Source organism: Phodopus roborovskii, unplaced genomic scaffold (genome assembly GCF_943737965.1).
Source record: "Phodopus roborovskii unplaced genomic scaffold, PHOROB, whole genome shotgun sequence".
NCBI classification, from domain to species: Eukaryota; Metazoa; Chordata; class Mammalia; order Rodentia; family Cricetidae; genus Phodopus; species Phodopus roborovskii.
In genome coordinates this window covers 1,557,876-1,576,922 of record NW_026126618.1, presented here as the reverse complement: position 1 = coordinate 1,576,922, position 19,047 = coordinate 1,557,876, and the positions used below count along the sequence as shown (strand labels likewise).

At 43.1% G+C, this 19,047-nt stretch overlaps 1 protein-coding gene across 1 annotated transcript in view; it reads left to right on the top strand.

Annotated features, from left to right (window-relative positions):
- Positions 1 to 18,826, top strand: part of Slc17a8 (solute carrier family 17 member 8) — a 36,544-nt gene extending 17,718 nt beyond the window's left edge. Inside the window, exons 6-12 of the mRNA XM_051206282.1 lie at positions 4,717 to 4,803; positions 5,120 to 5,259; positions 6,000 to 6,149; positions 7,241 to 7,373; positions 11,808 to 11,918; positions 16,951 to 17,078; positions 18,482 to 18,826. Coding sequence (XP_051062239.1) covers positions 4,717 to 4,803; positions 5,120 to 5,259; positions 6,000 to 6,149; positions 7,241 to 7,373; positions 11,808 to 11,918; positions 16,951 to 17,078; positions 18,482 to 18,826 — 1,094 coding nt within the window. The remainder of the gene's footprint in view (positions 1 to 4,716; positions 4,804 to 5,119; positions 5,260 to 5,999; positions 6,150 to 7,240; positions 7,374 to 11,807; positions 11,919 to 16,950; positions 17,079 to 18,481) is intronic.
- The last annotated feature ends 221 nt before the right edge of the window (positions 18,827 to 19,047 follow it).

Genomic DNA, 19,047 nt, shown 5'->3' with positions numbered 1-19,047 from the left:
AGAGCTACCAGCAGTTACAAAATGTATGTGAAACGTATTTTTATAGAGGAAGGGGCCCAGGAAGGCAAAAGTACCTTAGTTCACAGAAGTTACCGTGTGGCCAGGCAGTTAGGATTAGAACATAGGAGTGTTTGACTTAATTTCTACAGACAGACCATTATTGTTGTATTAAAGGCAGTTAAGAAAAGAAGTAAGTTTTTCCAAAACTAGTTTCAGCCTTAAAGAGAGTCATTTACATTTTACATTTTATTTAGCTGGGCAAGGTGGTGCACGCCTTTAATCCCAACATTTGGGAGGGAGAGGCAGGCGGATCTCTGTGAGTTCAAGGCCAGCCTGGTCTACAAAGCAAGTTCCAGGACAGGCTCCAAAGCCACACAGAGAAACCCTGTCTTGAAAAACCAAAAAACAAAACAAACAAACAAAAACAAAACAAAACAAAAACAAAAAACAACTAACAAACAAAAAACCCTAAAAACATTTTACCATTTTACTAGAATGTTCTTAGGAAGTGTTAAGTAAACATTTTTTATTTACTTATATTTGATTTCTGAGTCTTCTAAGAAAAGAGTTAAACATCTTTTATTGTATTAGAAATTTGCCTGAACATGTCTGTGTACATGTGTTTCTGGTGCCTGCCTGAGGGGGGCAGAGGAGAGCACCGGATCCCCTGGAGCTGGGGTTACAGAGGCTGTTAGCAGCCACATGTGTGCGGTGGGACTGAGCAGACCTCTGCAAGAGACCAGAGGGCCTTTAGCTGCTGAGCTGGCTCTCTAGCTCTCTAGCCTTAGGATTTGACTCTTAACTACTGGTTTTTATATTTTGTCTACCTGTATGTGTGTGGATGATGGTGGGGTGGCGACGGTGTGTGTACATGTCATGGTGTATATGTGGACACCCCCCGACACACACACAAATCATCTGGTGTCTGTCCTTACCTTCCACCTTGTGTGTTTTTTTGTTGCTTTGTTAATGCATACGCCAGGATGGCTGGACTTTTCCAGATTCTCCTGTCTGTGCCCCTCATCTTGGTGTAGGACCCTGGGGATTACAGGTGTTCACCACCCATGCCAGTTCTACAAAGGTTTGGGGGATTTGAATCCCCATCCTCATGCTTGTGCAAGGACTTTGCCCACTGAGAATCCATCTCCCCAGCCCTGTCCCACCTTTTTGAGGCAGAGTGTCACACAGCCCCTTCTGACTTTAAATTTTTGATCCTACCGCATCCATCTGCAGAGTGCTGGGATTACACAGTGCGTCAGCCAGCCCCGCTCCCTGAATTTATTCTGGAAAGGTACAAAACATCCCACCCTCTCCTTGACTTGGGCTTCATTTTTCAATAACTGAGTAGACCTGGTCACTGAATGCTAATTACTGTTAGAGCCCAGGTAACCTTTGTTAACCACTATTGTTAACTACTGACTGCAGTATGTAACCACTGGGCTTTAGGTTCTCCACCAAAAGGACAAAAATCCTTTCCTTTGTAGAGATGGTTTGCGAAATCTCTGAATTCTCACCTCACTGTCTCTGTGGGCCACTGTTTTATCAGCATGGTCTCACATATCAGATTTTGTTTTTACTCATAATTAAAGAATTCTTAGAGCTGTTAAATTCTTTTTCTCTTTAAGCCTCTTAATATTTCCTTGCATAGTTCAGCTGGCTTCTCTAGTTATGAAGATGGTTTGGTACATAAATAGGCATTCAAGTTGTCTGTGGGAACTTGATCTTTGGAGGGTTTTTTGAGTCAGGATTTGGCTGTGTTTCCCAGGATAGCCTTCCAGCCTCTAACTCATAACTCATAATACTACTTTCCTACCTCTGTGAGTATATGGTATACACCACCACTCCTAGCAATCTGATTTATTTTTAGAATTATAATTTATTTGTGTGTGGGGGGGTGGGTGTATACACATACCGGGGCATATGTTGAAGCTCTCTCCTAGCACGTAGGTCCAGGATTGAATTCAGGTCATTAGGCTTGGTGGCAGTTGCCTTAATCCATCATAACTACCCAGTTCTTTCAAGCTATCTACATTCTCAAGCATAAGTTGATTTGAACTTCTTTACTAAGGGAAGAAATCAACCTTCCTCTTTATTAATACGAGGGTCCTTATTTTTCTTTTAAAAATTATTCATTTTATGTGTACGGATGTTTTGTTTGTGTGTATGTTTACATACCATGTGCATGCCTGACGCCTAATGGAGGCCAGAAGGTAGCAATGGCTTACCTGAGACCGAAGTTATAGATGGCTGTGAGCTGCCAGGTAGGTACTAGAAATTGAACCAGGGTTCTCTGAGGGAGCAGCTGATACATTTTAACGTCTGATCTATCTCTCTAGCCCCATTAACTCTCTTTCTTATTGTCTCCATATCTCACTTAAACCATTATTAGGGCCATAAACTATTCCCTGGGAGTTTGATTGTGTCCCTGTTTTGTGTCTAGTTCAAAAGAGCACATAGTTCAGATGTCTTTAGCTTTATGTCCATCCTCTTGATTTCCAGAGGGAGTCTCCACTCTACAAAAGTTACAACCAACCCCAGAAGCTGTAAGACTTCCCAGTCACTGCTGGTGGTATTGACCCTTGGCCTTACTTTCTATGACAGTTGATTGGCAAGACCTTTCATTTTGACTTGCCAGCAAAAACGAGAGTGACTCGTAGCCGCTCCCCATTCTCAGAGTGGTTTTATAGACTCAAAAGGGCTGATTTAAAAATGGTTCCACTCAAGGAAAGATGCCTGGTCAAGGTCTCAGGCCTTACGATGTTTTCCAGCTAAGGCGTGGTGTGGTTTCAAAGAACAGTCCAAGGAAAACGTCTCTACAAAGAAAGCTTGAGGTTAACCCATTCTTAGTCTTACAACATACTGGTCTCGGAAGAGACTAGAACACATGGGGTCGCAGCCCATTGTTTTAGAGTTGGTTGAACTTGGGAAAAGAGGTGAAATTAGCATGTCTAGTCTCTCCCCTCCTGCATGGCTTCCTCCCCTGCCCACAGCACAGCACTCCCCGAGGACTGGATACCTCACTTGGAACAAGCTCAAGGGGCTGTGAGTGAGGGATGGGGGGTGGTATTAGGGCTGTAATTGGAGGTCAGAGCCTTTGGTAGACAGGGGAGGTGGTCTGGGTCCATTGTAGTTTCCCCAGTGAAAGGATGCTCCTTATAGTGGGGGATTGTTGGCATCTGATGGTGAAGGAGGCAGGGTTGAAAAACCACAGAAGCCGGGTGGTGGTTGAGCATAGCACTTGGGAGGCAGAGGCAGAGGCAGGTGGATCTCTGTGAGTTTGAGGTCAGTCTGGTGAGTTCCAGGACAGCCAGGGCAACACAGAGGAACCCAGTCTCAAAACAAAACAAAACAAAAACAAAAACAACAACAAAAAACAGAAACAAACAAACAAAACCCTATCCTTTTCTTGCCCTATAAAATGGGGGATAATATTTGTGTGTCCCTCATCAGGTTGAAAGAACTGGAGTAAAAATTATGGGTCCAGGGTGTGCTTGGCCCACCAATTAGAATACAGCAGTCATAGTACCTGGTCATTCTTTCTGACTTTCTCTGTCGTAAGCACACCTTTGCATCATGCAAACTTTACCCTACTGCTCCCTGGGACAGAGCAGAAGACCACTCTAAACACACACACACACACACACACACACACACACACACACTCTCTCTCTCTCTCTCTCACACACACACACACTCTCACTCACACACACACACACTCTCTCTGTCTCTCTCTCACACACACACACACTGAGTGAAAGAGACAGAGAAAGACAGAGATAGAAAGTAAGGAGAGAGATTTCTTTGCTAATGTATGTATGGTCTGGAGTGCTTGTTTTATTGCTCTGAAGAATTCTGAAGTTTAAAAATCAATGTGCCTTAGGGCCGGGGTTGTAGCTCACTTTAGAGAGCACTTGCCTAGTCTGCAGGGAGATCTTGGTTATGATCCCAGTACCACCTAGGGACAGATGTAGTGACACATCCTACAAAACTATCACCTGGTAGGTGGAGACAGGAAGATCAATAGTTCAAAGTCATACATAATGAGTTCAAGGCCAACCTAAGCTACCTGATAGCCTGTCTCAGAAGATGTCCTTTGCTATTCTGTAGATAAGAAAAGCATTGGCAGCTGGCATTTATATGACCATTTCCAGCTTACACCATAGCATGGATAACTCCCCCAAGAGACGAGATGGATTCCTATCTTATGTTGGAATGAGTCTTTCTCCTTCCTCGGATCTCACAGCCACATTCGAGGTCCCTGTCTTAGAGATCAGTCCCAGCTTAGGAAGCTGGGATAGTTCCTATTTCCCGGCTATGAAAGCATCCAGGTAGGGCCCTGGGAGCTCCAAAAGCAGGTTCCACATTCCTGTTTTTGCTGTATTTAGCACCCAGCACTGTGCCTGGCTGTATTACATTTTTTCTCTTACACTTTTTCTCATCTCTGGATTCCGTTTGCTCATGGAATTCTAAACAGTGGTACCCAAGCAAACTTTGTCCAATCCTTGGATGTCCCTCTCAGCGAAGTTAAAGAGCATCCTGAAGACTTTCCTCTCCTGCGCATGTTTTAAGGCACGCTTGGGGGCTGGGATACTGCAGCTCAGATGCAGAGACAGTTGTCATGGAGACATCTGGCTTGGACTTCATCACACACTCTGCCTGGGCGAAGAGGGCTCGTACGATGGTTGGTCAGTGTCTCCCAATCATTTCTGCTTCCAGGTTCCTATGCTGGGGCAGTCATTGCCATGCCACTGGCAGGAGTGTTGGTGCAGTACATAGGCTGGGCCTCTGTCTTTTACATTTACGGTGAGTGATTTGGTTTCAAGAGTTCAAGTGTTGACACACAGAGATATAGTTTACTGTATAAGGGTATGTTAAGGGCTTACCATGTGAAAACAGAAATACAAAGATAAGTTCATTATACAATTGGGAAGTCTGCGTGTGACCAGTTCAATACTTGGCATTTTTAAACAAGCAGAATAGTGCCTTCCTTTAAGTCTTCATCAATACGATGAAAACCAAGATTTTTCTCCTCAATGAACATATGCTATCATAAAAATTAACAACTATAGAGGTGGAAGAAGAGGCCATGCCACTGAGATCTTTGTCTTTTCATCTGCAGGTATGTTTGGGATCATTTGGTACATATTTTGGCTGTTGCAGGCCTATGAGTGCCCAGCAGCTCACCCCACAATATCCAACGCGGAAAGGACCTACATAGAGACAAGTATAGGAGAAGGGACCAACTTGGCCAGTCCAAGTGTAAGTACAGATGGAAGGTAAAGGCCAGCCTCTTTCTCGCGTGTGTCTCTCTCCATGATTGTGTTACCTTCCTGTGGGGGTCCCTGCAAAGGGACGATCCACGAAAGGCGAGACGGAAATCCAGTTCAGCACAGTCTAGTTAGCTGTTGCTGGTTCAAACTTCCAGCGTCTGACACTGTCTATTTTATTTTAGACATATTTAAGTGCAGTACAATTTTGTAAAAATGGCTCCTGGGAATAATTATCTTAATACCATGTGCACAATGAAGCTTAAGGTATGACTACGTGGGAACTCTTTTTGCAAAGTACATGCGATCTCTACCATGGGTTCTACGGCTTAAGGGACTAAGATCTAGTGAGGTCTCAGTCATACAGATAGTGTAGAGGTCATTGGGCTATAAAGTACAAGTGACATTTCCCATAAGGATGGCTTCTACTGGCTGAGAAACAATGCTCAAGATAAAAGTCTAATGATGGAGAGTCTGGGATAAGCATAATAGTCTGGGAGATTTGAGTGATGCCTGGCCCTACATATAGCAAAGGTCACCAAGTTATTATCCACATCCACTCTCAGCCTCCTGGGTGGAAAACAGGTATACACATGTCTTCCATTGAAGAGACAAGCCTGTGTGCTTAACACTGCTGGTTTTCCATAAAGACCCTATGCACTACACACCTTCTTCCAGAAATATGATGTCAGTGTCTTGACTCAAAAGCTCATGGTCTTTTTTACTCCCTAGAAATTCAATACACCATGGAAAAGGTTCTTCACATCCTTGCCTGTCTATGCTATCATTGTGGCAAACTTCTGTAGAAGCTGGACCTTTTATTTGCTCTTAATAAGTCAGCCTGCCTACTTTGAAGAAGTCTTTGGGTTTGCAATAAGCAAGGTAAACATGCAGATGCTTCCAATGAACTTTAACTGTCTTGATCTGACCGAGAATAACTTTACATGATAAAGTAATGAAATGGCTATCGTTCATAAAGTTCTGTGACACTTAGCGTCCCGGAGGCCAGACAATAGTCTGACTATTTAATTTCTTATTAGTAAGGATCAAAGATATACTCATCTGCATTTAAAGATGGTGCCTCTATCTAATCTCAGGGTGCTTCTGAAGGTAGTGAAAACATGAATATTAGTTCAAAGATAAAAGTATTTGATGGAGTATGTTTTTCTCCTTCTAAACTACCCATTATATGGGCTGGTGAGGTTTTTCAGCAGGTAAAGGTACTTATGGTCAAGTCTGACTACTTGAGTTTGGTCCCCCGTATTCAGATGGTAGAAGAAATAACTCAATTCCTGTAATTTGTCCTCTGACCTCAGCATGTGTGCTATGACCATAGTACTTCCCACTAAATAAATAAACAAATGCAATAAACTGCTCATTGCTGCCAGAAAAAAACATTGAGGCTAATGTTTCAGACTAGCCCTGTGTTTCACAATGGTGAACATAGCCGTAACAATGTTGCTTGGGATAGTTTAAAACCAACCTCCTATAGAAGTCTCCAGTGGTTGCCATTAGGTGTTTCAAGAGGTTTTGATAGTGAAACAAAACAGTCATCATGAAACAATAAATTTCCTCTTCTTCAAGAGAAAGAACTGCAGCCAGGCACAGGTAGATAGATGTCTGATCAGCTGCAGGCGCTGTCAAGCCGCCGCCGGAAGCATAGTCATGTGATGATGGATAAATGTATGTTTTTCCTCTGCTAGGCCTCATTCTGGATACCCGGGCCTTGTGTTGACTAAGCATTGTCTCTGGCCCAGTGGAACTTTCAGCCAGGTGGAGAAGACAATTGGTCCATACACAAAATCATCCCCCCCCATTAATTGCCTAATGATTATGAATTTCAAACCTCCTAGGATCCTACAATAGATAACCAAACTTGGGAATGGCTGTGGGGCTGTGCACTGGGGTGAGGAGGAACTTGTTAAGATCTCCCAGAAGAATTTAAGTTGGCTCTTTGTCTCTTTTCCTTCCAGGTGGGTCTCTTGTCTGCTGTCCCGCATATGGTGATGACAATCGTGGTACCCATTGGAGGACAATTGGCTGATTGCTTAAGAAGCAGAAAGATCTTAACCACAACTGCTGTCCGAAAGATCATGAACTGTGGAGGTACTGCGCCAAGAGGCTCAAATGGTTTCTGTAGGATTAGCACAAACGAAATGCAGAACCCACTTTAAAGCCAGCCCAGACGTTGTCACCCATCCAGGCAATAACACAACCCAACCCTGCTTAGCTTGAGACTGGGCTCCATCAGCCTCAGTCAGGCTGAGTCTAGACAATGTAATGGATCTTGAAGACCTCTGAGTCCATCTGCTTGTAGGTAGTTAAGTGTTGTCTGCCGCGTCCTTGACAAGTGGTTATGTAGCCAGTACAATCTGGGGTGGACAACTTAGTTGATGACTGATGGATCAGGACACACTTAAAACTCAAGAAACACCCTTTCCTTCTATTCTGCAGACAAAGTAAAATAACTTCTGATTATGTATCTCTTTGCTGTTTATCTTTTCTACATATCCTTCCAGTTATTATTTGTTTACATAGTTTATTTCCTTTTCTTCTTCAATTTGTGTATACACATATGTTTGGGTAAAACACAAAGGACAACACATAAGAAATCAAAACTAGTCACAATGTTTATAACTGTTCACATTTTCAACCTCTCCATTTTTCTTAGCTCTATGTTTTTAAGTGTGTGCTTTCAAGTGACTCCACATGTACTGTCTTACTTAATCTTCACTATAGCCTTGTGGAGTGGTATGTGCTATGAAGTTTACAGGCAGAAACAAAAAGTGAGGTCAAATAAAATAGCTTCTCCAAGTGGCCGATCCTGTGCAAGGTAACAGGATTGTCTGAACCCATTGTCCTCTCAACTGCTGTCTCTCCAAAGAACTGGTAGACAGTGACTGAGTGGGCAGTAGAGGAAGCATCCCCAATGGTTACAAGGTCATGAGTGGGATTTTAAACTGATATGGTCATGCTCTGACTCCAGATTAGAGGGGGCAGACCCATTTATGAATGAAGAAACTATGTAGAGAGATACAAGAGCTGAGGCGATCTGACTCACAACATGGCAGGAGTAAAGAGTGAGTAATGGGAGAGACAGGAATCAGCTCTTCAGGGATTCTTGGGTCTGAACTGTTCTATAGGAGATTGAAGGATGGCAGGGGCAGACCCACCCTAGGCTGGGCAGGAGATGAAGATTTGGGGCATGGCAGTCAGGGTACTCTCTATTGTCTCCCATGACTTTGCAGATGTGGCTAACTTGAAGAGTTTTTGTTGAGATAGAATCCCATATATCACAGGCTGGTTTTAAACTCCCTGCATTGCAGAGGATTGCTTTGAACCACTGATATTCCTGCTTCTACCTCCTGAATACTGAGATAATTGGCATGCACCACAACACTCAGTTTATGTGGTGCTGGGAATCCAACCCAGGACTTTGTGAATGTTAGGCAAGCAGTCTACCAACTGAACTATATCTCCATGCCCTAAATTAAACTGTCTTGAGATGGAGAGATCATCCTATACTAGTTAGGTGGGCCCAGTGTAACTACAGGTTTTCTTAATAGAGGACGCAGTAGGTCAAGAGTCATGGAGGTAGAATTGGGTCAGAGTGATTCAGCTACAAGCTACAATCATGAGCAGACTCTAGGAGACAGCAGAGGCAAAAACAAATTCACAATGAACACAGCTGTGCTGACAGCTTGCTTTTCTCTTAAAATGGCCCTCTTAGGACTTTTGACTTAGAACTGTATGATAATAAATGTATGTTGTTTTGAACTGTTAGGCTTATGGTAATTTGTTACATCAGCAACTGGAAGCTAATAAAATAGATACCTCACTGGTCTGTCTCATTCTGTACCAGCTCATCTTAGTCCTGGACAGATGTGAACATATCTTGTGTCTGGGATGTTGTTCACTCACATCTTCTTTACTGGGTGTTTGCTCACATTCTGTTTTCACTGCATCAAGAGTTTAGATATGAATGACCTCAAAGGACTATGTGTGGAAGGTTTGGTCCCCAGCTAGTAGCACCATTGAGAAGTGATTGGACCATGAAGCTACTAATTTCATGAGTAGGCTAATCCACAGATGAATAAATGGGATTTTCTTCTTTTTCTGAGTATAGTATTCCTTTAAGTATTTTCTGCAATGTTAGCATGGTTGTCATATCACTGTCTTTGTGTTTATCTTGGTAGCTTCATATTTTCCCATCAATTAAAAAGATAATTTTGCTGGATATAGCAAGCTGGGTCAGACGTTACTTTCAGGGCTTGGAACATCATCTGATGATTTCCTAGGTTTTAGGTTTGATGACAAGAAATCTAATGTTATCCTGATGTTTCCATTGATAGTTGACATTTCCTTTAGAGTTTTTAATATCACTTCTTTGCTTTGTAGCTTTGGCATTCTGCCTATGATGTGATGTGAAGAGCTTCTTCTCTGACCGTGTCTGTTTCAGAGTCTAGATACTTCTTTTGTTTAGATGTCTACTTCTTCTTCTAGATTTGAGAACCTTTCTGCTATAAATTAATCAAATACATTTTCCACTCTTTTTTTTTTCTTTATCTCATCTTTTCCTTTTACCTCGTGGCTCCTTAGTTTCGGTCTCTTGAATGTGTCTTAGAGTTCCTGGGAATTTTGGTCATGCTCTTGTAGTCTTGCGTGTTCTGACCTTTTTTAGTCTTGACCCTGTCCTCTGTCCCTGACATTTTTTTCTTATGCTCGGTCCTGTCTGTTGACACTTCTGTTTGGTTCTTCTTCAGAATCTCAATTTTGTTTCTGAAATGTTCTTCCACGTTTTTTAAACGTGCCTTCTGAATTGCCAATAATCCACGTTGGCAATCTAGGTCCTGAATGCATTTTCTTGCTTCATAATCTGCTTGTTTGGACGTTCCCCATGGCCACCGACCCCTCTTCAAAGTAGGCTGAATGCACACAGTTTTATGTGAACCCTGAGGATTAAAGGAAGTCTCCGGTGGCTCTAACGTTTCTGCTTGGTTGTCTGGCGACCACATGTGCTCTCATGCGCTACTCCAGAATCTCATATTCCTGACTTCCTTTTACCTCCCAGTGTTCCTTTAGGCCATCTGGTTAGCTCTGTCTTTAGTATGAGGAATTGGAGAGCTAGCATAACTAGTCCAAGGTGACACAGGTCATGGTTCTGAGGCAGAATCTAAAGTCAGGGTCTCTGGACAGTATAAATACAGTCTAATCCCCAAACTCGGCTAGGCTGAGGACTCATCAGAGAACGGGAGAAAGATGAGGGAGCGGAGGGGTGGTGTGCTTTGGGTTCTCAGGCCTGAAAACAAGAGGAACAGACACTCGGTTGGTCATGTTGTCCTGGAAGTGACTGTGGAGGATCGTGGGGAGATGTGTGGACTCAGCAGCTAGTCTCCAGAACGGACCCTCCACTCTAATTATCCCCCACTCTTTGTGTACTGCAAGCGGTATTTATGCCATCTCTCAGCCCGCTGCTAGATGAGCGCGCTCTCTAATGGGGATGCATGTCTTTATAATTATCTCATCTTTTTTGACAATGCTGGAATCATTTATTCTGGATGAAAAGGACAGAAAGTATGTTTCCCTTACTATACTTTCTGTGAGAGCATCTCACACTTTTTTCGGAGGCCTGAAGACTTGGTGAACCAGTGAAAGGGACAATTTTTGACTTACGCTTCACTGGCATTAGACATTACTTTGCTTTATTTACTTATTTAGTCCTTCCTTTCCCTCACTAGAGATGGAGTCTAGAGTCTTGTGCATGCCAGGTGAGCATTCTACCACTGAGCTACCATCAGCCTCCTCTCCCCTCCCCTCCCTTTCCCTTCTCCTCCCTCCTCCCTCCCTCCCTCCCATCCTTCCTGCTTCCCTTCTCTTTCTTTTGAGACATGGTCTCATCATGTAGCTTTGGCCGACCTGGCATTCACTCTGTAGACCAGGCTGGTCTTGAACTCACAGTGCTCTACCTACCTCTGTCTTCCAAGTACTGAACTCTGCATGGTCTCATTGTTTAAAAATTGAAATGGAGGTCTCACTATTTGATAGACTGACTTTCAATTTACTATATAGCCCAGGCTGCCCTTAAATCTGTGATCATTGTAACTTGACCTGAGCCAACACACCTGACTGGACTTTTTATTTCAGATGATTATTATAATTTTTTTTGTTTTTAGAAGAAAATATTACAGGAATGTTGTAATGTTATTTTTATGGAGAAGGCCACAACCTATGTAGACAAAAGGGGTCACTGGCGGTACATGCAGGCCGGCAGAAAGCAACTACCCAAGGGTTAACTACTCACATCTCCCATCCCAGGACCATCATTGACCCTACCAGGACCATTTGTTATTCAAGGATAAGGTAGAAAGTTTGCAGCACACTTAGGCAATAGCATAGCCATGCATCCACGAACCCTGGGAGATATTGTAGACACTGTTAGGATGTAAGCACTAAAAACCTCAGGTTCATGATAAATGGGTTAGGTTCAATAGCTTTGTCAGACTGACAGAAACATGACAGTTCTTGCATTTCTATTTCCAGGCTTTGGCATGGAGGCAACGCTGCTTCTGGTGGTCGGCTTTTCCCACACCAAAGGAGTAGCTATTTCCTTCCTGGTACTCGCTGTGGGATTCAGTGGCTTTGCTATTTCAGGTAAAACATCCTGGTTTTTCAGAATCGAGTATATAGATTCACCAAGTCATAGGAGGAAGGAAGCATAAGGGAATTGTAGTACTTTCATTTAGTAGCTCAGGGGTTCCCAAGGAACGTGGCCACTGCACAGTTTTATTAAGTGGGGTGACGTAAGATCCACCAGGGATATACTTACAGCCCGTTCTGGTTGTTATTGTCTCTACTAACTTTATCAGGAGAAAACACGTAAGTGCAGCTGATTTCCCTGAGGCATAAGCAGAGCTCAGACATGTATCCCAGGCTAACCCCTGTTCACCCTACCTGACAGACCCACTCCTGGTAGAGGACTGCTAATTTTAACTCAAATGGCCATGCCATTTGACATGTGGCCACAAACATTGGAAACGTTTAGAGTAATTTCTATAGTTTTCTATGGTTTCCAATGAGTTTTGCTTTTGTTTGTTTGTTTGTTTGTTTTTGTTTGCTCCATTGCTTACAGTTTCTGAACAAGAAGGTTAAGGTCTGGGGTGGAGTGGAGGTCCTTCAGAACAAGTAGGTATGATGATGATGATGAGGATGATGATGATGATACGGGCTTACTGTGATCAAGCATGGGTTCCATGCTGAGGATGCTCAAATCCTATGTGAGATGTTCTGACAACCACCCCAGGGGGTTTTGACAGGAGCAGACACCAGCTTACTGTTTGCAGAGGACCGCGCGCGCGCACATCATGCATATAGACTCCAGAAAAATCCCTATGCCAAGCCTGTGAGAATGTAAAATAGGTTATCTGTTTCTATAATTTGCATCTGCCCCACATTGTGAAGCAAATGGTGATAGCAACATTTAACTGAGTCTTTGACTATTTTACTGAACAATAAAAATAGTAATAATAAAAATGGTTCTTCCCATTGTCACACAGTTAGGGGCAGACACAGACATGCCTGCCTCCAAGCCCTTCTTTATCCCGGAGTCACCTTAAGTATCAAACAACATGGGAATACACCAGAACAGAAAAAATGTTAACTTTGTTTCCCAAGCTACCCTAAGACAGAGGCTTGGAGTATCTATCAACATCAACAGAGCTTTTTAGTAGGTATATTAGGGAAAAGGAAAGATCTGAAGCCAAGAATTTGGGTTTGGAAGCACACAGAGTTGGCTGAGATCTTTCTTGATTGCTTTGTGTATAAATAATTTGCTAACTTCTTTCAATTCTGATCTGGAGATTGGAGGCCCGGGACGGCATGGTCTAGGTTGTTGGGAGGGCGCCCCGCGGTCTTTGATTCCTTTTCTTATACCACCTACCTCATTAGCACAGGGATACTGCAGAGGACAATTACAGTTTTGCCCTCACAGAATTTATGTTCTGGGAAAAATAGCATACGCAAAGGTCTCATCAAGTGTTGGGTGAGGAGCAAGGTTTTGGGTGCTGACTGGTATCTTTATTCGATTACTCCGCACAGTGTGAGCCGGCTAATGCTTCCCAAATGTTCACATACAGGGAAGATACCCCAGCCTAAAAGAATATAGTCCCTGATTAATAAAGATCCAGAGTGGGGCCTGAGACTCTTCTTTCCCAGCAAGCTCCGCAGAGTGACCTCGATCCACGTCCACACTTTAATCTTTCAGTTTTGGGGAGGAACACAAAACTTTGTACATTCTAGGCAAGTCCTCTGTCACCGAGGGACACCCCGCAGTTTTTCTCTGTAGCCCAGCTCGATGCTGGACTTCGTATATAGCTTGGGCTAGCCTTGACCTCTGGATCCCCCTTCCTCTGACTCCCGGTTCCAGGTTACAAGTGTGTGCTGTCATTCCTGGTGGCAGTCTACACTGCAAGAACACAGCGAACCTGGTGTGCTTCCAGCAGGATGCGGAGGGAAATCTTCCCTTGATAGGTCTGTCATACAGGAGAGATTCGTGCCCTGTCCCCAGAGCTACCCAAGCCTTCAAGTTCCCATTGCTTCCTTTCCCAAGGTTGCTAATTAAATCTCAGCAGAGGTTAAAACAAAGCAAGTCCAAATCCATTCTTCCAACCACGGCAGCTGCCTTTACTCCATGTTGGACACTTTTTTTTTTTAAACCCCTTAATTTTTTTTTGAGATTATAATTTAATCATTACATTTCCCCCTTTCCTTCTCCTTTTTCCAAAGCAGTGGTTCTCAGCCTTCCTAACGCTGTGACCCTTTAACAGTTCCTCATGTTGTGCTGACCCCAGCCATAAACATTCATTGCTAACTCATAACTGTAATTTTCCTACTGTTATTATTTGTAATGTAAATATTTTTGGAGATGGGAGTTTGCCAGAAGGATGGAGAACAACTTCTCTAAACCCTTCCATATACAACTCTCCATTCTCCTTAAAATTCAGGGTCTGTTTTTAAACTAATTGTTATTGAATTCATAAATGAACATGTATAAATATATATTTATACACACGCACACACACATACATACATACACACACACACACACACATATATATATATATATATATATATACATGTATATGTATATATATCCCCATGTAGTTTCAGTCTGTATAATGCTACCTGCCTGTATATTTTCATGGATGATTGTTTGGTATGGGACAACCAGCTCCTATGCTCTTCCCTAGGGAAGGCCATGTCTCCTGTTCCCAGTTCCTCAGTTACCTATCTCCCAGACTGCATGTAATATTTTCATGTGCTGCAAAAATCCATCAGTGTCCCAGTTTCTCAGTGATTTTCCTGTCTGAACACCAGCAGTAGTGTGTCGATAGAAGCCTAAGTGGCTTTCTTCAAACTCTCTTCAGCTGGATGCAAATGCCCAGGCTGGCTTTGTATCAGAGCAGAATGCCCAACAATCACATTAATTGCCTCTTATCTCTAGCTTCTTTTCTAGGAAGTATTTATTACATTCAAATCCCAGCAAGATTAACTGATCTTGCAGCTGTTTTATGTTCCAGTTGACTGGTACTTTGATCTGAAGGAGAAGGTGTTTTTATTGCAGAACGTATTTTTTTTTTAAAATTTCTCCTTGAATGTAGGTAGAGAAAAAAAAATTACCCAAATTGGATGAAGATTTTCTTTTCAGGGACCCCCCCCCACAGAACAGAGAAATAAAAACCAAACCAATGATCAGACCTGAATGGGTGAAGGACTAATGGGACCCTCTACTCCTCCATTATGCTATTATCTGTATGAATAGTTTCCTGGAGAGCGGGAGCCATTGTCTTCAGTTGTCCATCGGGCTTCAGTGGATAGTTCCAAACCCATGTTCAGATAGACAGCAGCCTGTTTAAACACAGCATGCCATAAAAGCAAGACAAAGGATGTGAGAAAGCTCTGTAGAGGAGTGTGGAGGTAGGTAGGGCTGTAGGGGGGAGAGAGTAATCAGTACGTGTTATATACATGTATGAAATTGTCAAAGAACATGGCTGGGCTTGGAGCGATGGCTCAGCAGTTAAGAGTGCTTGCTGCTTTTCAGAGCACCTGAGCTCTGTTCCCAATACCCATAATACCCACGTCAGGACCCTCATAACCCTCCGAAACTCGGGTTCAAGGGGATCTGACACCCTCTTTTGGCCTCTGCAGGTAACTGTGTGTGCACACATGCACACATACACATAACCAGAAAGAAAATAACTCAACTGTTTTTTTTTTTTAAAGAAATTGTCCAAGGACAAATTTAATATATAAAAATGTACCCCACAAAGCAGAAGCATGACTGAACCAAACCCATAATCCTTTGCTGGTAAATAAACCAGGCGTTTGAGTGATTCCTGTGGGCCACACACTTCGACAGTGCAGGGGAAACAGTGATCAACAGGACAGATGGCTGCCTACACCTCACATCCATGCATGTTGCTAGGCATTGTGTATACCTGAGATCCCAGGTTCTCAGGAGGCTAAGGCGGGAAGATAACTAAGTCTGTGAGTTTAAGACTGTCTCTAAATAAATAAAATGCAAAATAAAAGAATTAGAAGTAGAAATGCACGGACCTGGCTTTCCCTTCTAGGTACCATTCACTTAACATCCATTATTATTTAGTTTAATCCCTGTAATGGGTTTATAAGAAGGATCACTCCATTTTATAGAGGAAGAAACTGAGGGCCAAGAGAGTTTCATCTTTAGTCCAGATAGCATCTCAGTTATGGTACCATGGTTGAGATCTGATTCTAAAATGCACCCCTAGGCTGTATGGGTAGAGCTGGTTTATGGGGATTTGGGCTTCTTTCAATGCTTAGCTACGCTCACTCCTCCTCCTCCACTTGATTTGCTCCTTCCTTCTGACAGGGCACTTTGCCATCATGCCTCATCCAGCAACATGTTCTCTGGTAGAAGATCTTAACGATAGGGAGACAGGGGGATGCTTCCCTGGAACAGCAGTAATAGCAGAAGCCCAACAGCTGTTGTGTGGTTAGAATAGCGTAGCTGCTCACCATGGAACTGTGTGTTTGGGATAGTGTAGCTGCTCACCATAGGTGTTCACGTCTATATTTCTCTCATGTCACAGAACCTGTTACAGATAAGTAGTAATATTATTCCTATACTCGATTACATGATGGAAATAAGATTTGAACCCAGAACATACAATTTGAAACATGAAAACCATTTGTAAATTATGGAGAGTCCTGTCTATGTCTATGCAAATAGTTGGAAATGCCCTTTTTAATGGCCACCAAGGCAGACTCCTCTATGGGGGACTTTTAGGACTTTTAGCGGTGGGCTGGGAGAAGCCATATCAGAAGTTAAGGTTCTATTCTGTAATGTTTGACTGTTTGCTTTCAATAGATACAATCTAGGGTTTGGAGATCCAGATCTGCTGGACATATTTTCTATAATTCTCACTACCATAGGAGCATTGCTGATCAGCATGGACAGTCCTGCTTTATTCAGGGACAGCCTGTCCTGGCAGTGTCCAGCTGGACCTTCTAGGTAGACTATCCATTAAACATGTACTAGAGAAGATCAGACTGGTTAGTGAGCCTTGGGGGGCAAGCCACACATTTCCCACAGGGTTTTAGGGATTCCGTTCTTAACTCTGACACTGAGGTTTTGGCTTTACCATAGGTTTTAATGTCAACCACCTGGACATTGCCCCACGCTACGCCAGCATTCTCATGGGGATTTCTAATGGAGTGGGGACCTTGTCTGGGATGGTCTGCCCCCTCATTGTCGGAGCAATGACCAAGCACAAGGTAATGCTCTCTGTGGGCTACAATGTCAGGATAGAAGCATCGCACAAACCGAGACCTCAGTGACTTAGCCCCTGTGTGTTAAGTGTGTCCTTGTCCTTGGTTGAGTTTTGGACAACTTCCTCCTCTTCTTCCTCCTCTTCCCCTTCCTCCCCTCCTTCTGCTTTCTTGTTTATTGGTGGCACCAGGACCAGTTGTTATCTAGTTCACATCTTCTTAGCCAAGAATAATAAATGTTTGGAGGAGAAAAGTAAAGGCCATAGAGACTGAATGAATGTTTTAAGATTGTTTTATGATTCTACGTGCTAAAACAGGACAGCCCAGACTTAGGACATCACACATAAAGTAGTGGTGCAACTTTCCCCTTGTTTAGGAGAAAATAAACAACACGTTAATGGGCTTTCTTAAGAACCACCTTGTCCAGCCTTGATGCAAGGGGAAGGGCTAGGTCCTGCCTCAACTTGATGTACCATGCTTTGTTCAAGCCCGTGGAGGCCTGCCCCTTTATGAATGGAGAAGGAGAAGGAGTGTGTTGGGCAGGGGAATAGGAGGAGAGGAGGGAGGGGAAACTGTGGTCAGATGTAAAACAAACGAGACAGACCTTTAATCCCAGTACTTGGGAGGCAGAGGCAGAGGATCTCTGTGAGTTCAAGGCTAGCCTGGTCTACAGACCTAGTTCCAGAACAGCCTCCAAAGCCACAGAGAAACCCTGTCTCCAAAAACCAAAAAAAAAAAAAAAACTTTTTTAAATAAATTTAAAAAGAACCCTCAAAGGGGCAGGAGAGATGGTTCCAAGGAGGATCTCTTTGAGAGGACCAGGGTTCTGTTCCCAGTACCCACGTGGCTGTGGTACTTAGTTTTTATGAAACCTTTGTGCATTTTAAACTCATTTTTTATCTTTAAAAATGTATTTATATTTCTTCTACATGAGTGAGTGTTTTGTCTGCTTGAGTATGTGTATACTACATATATATATATATATATATATATATATATATATATATATATATATCATGAAAGCCAGAGCAGAGAAGGGCATCCTGTCCCTTGGAGATGGAGTTGCAGATAGTTGTGAGCTACCATATGAGTGCTAGGTATTGAACCTGGGTCCTCTGTAAAAACATCCAGGGGACTTAACCCTGAGTCATCTCCTCAACTACAAGTGACCTGTACCTTTTACATACTTATTTTGAAATATCAAAATAGCATTCAATGTAGTGTTTCACTTTCATTTACAAGCACTCAAATTAAGTATAGATTTTGGATATTGATCCTATCCTATGTCCTACCTGGAAGCACAATGTAGCCTTTGAGGGGCAGGTATTTTCACTCCAGCGGAGGACTTTAGGGCTCACCGTTAACTTCTGTTTTTGCTCAAAACCGTAATTGGATATTTCCTTTGTCAGACCCGTGAGGAATGGCAGAACGTGTTCCTCATAGCAGCCCTGGTCCACTACAGTGGCGTCATCTTCTACGGGGTCTTCGCTTCCGGGGAAAAACAGGACTGGGCTGATCCAGAGAGTCTCTCTGAGGAGAAATGTGGAATCATCGACCAAGATGAATTAGCTGAGGAGACAGAACTCAACCATGAGGCTATCATCAGTCCCAGAAAGAAGATGTCTTATGGCGCCACCACTCAGAATTTCGAGGTCCAGAAGAGTGGGTGGAGAAAACAGAGAGAAGTTGCCTTCGAGGAGGAAGAGGCATTGTCCTACCAGAATGAAGAAGGAAACTTCTCGGAAGCATCCTAATGCTCATTTTCTCCTCAACTTACAAGCAGAAGTATCCATTCCCATTGACTTTCCATACCTTGGCTTGCCAGGGAGCCAGATCATGGGACCCTGGAGGTGTCTGGAGGAGATTAAGTCAACAGCAGATAAAAGAGAGAGAAACATCTTCCATAGATATGAGTATGGCTCTTGCTCTCAGTTGATAAAATAGTTGATCATATCTTTCCTGGGGCGGGGTAGGA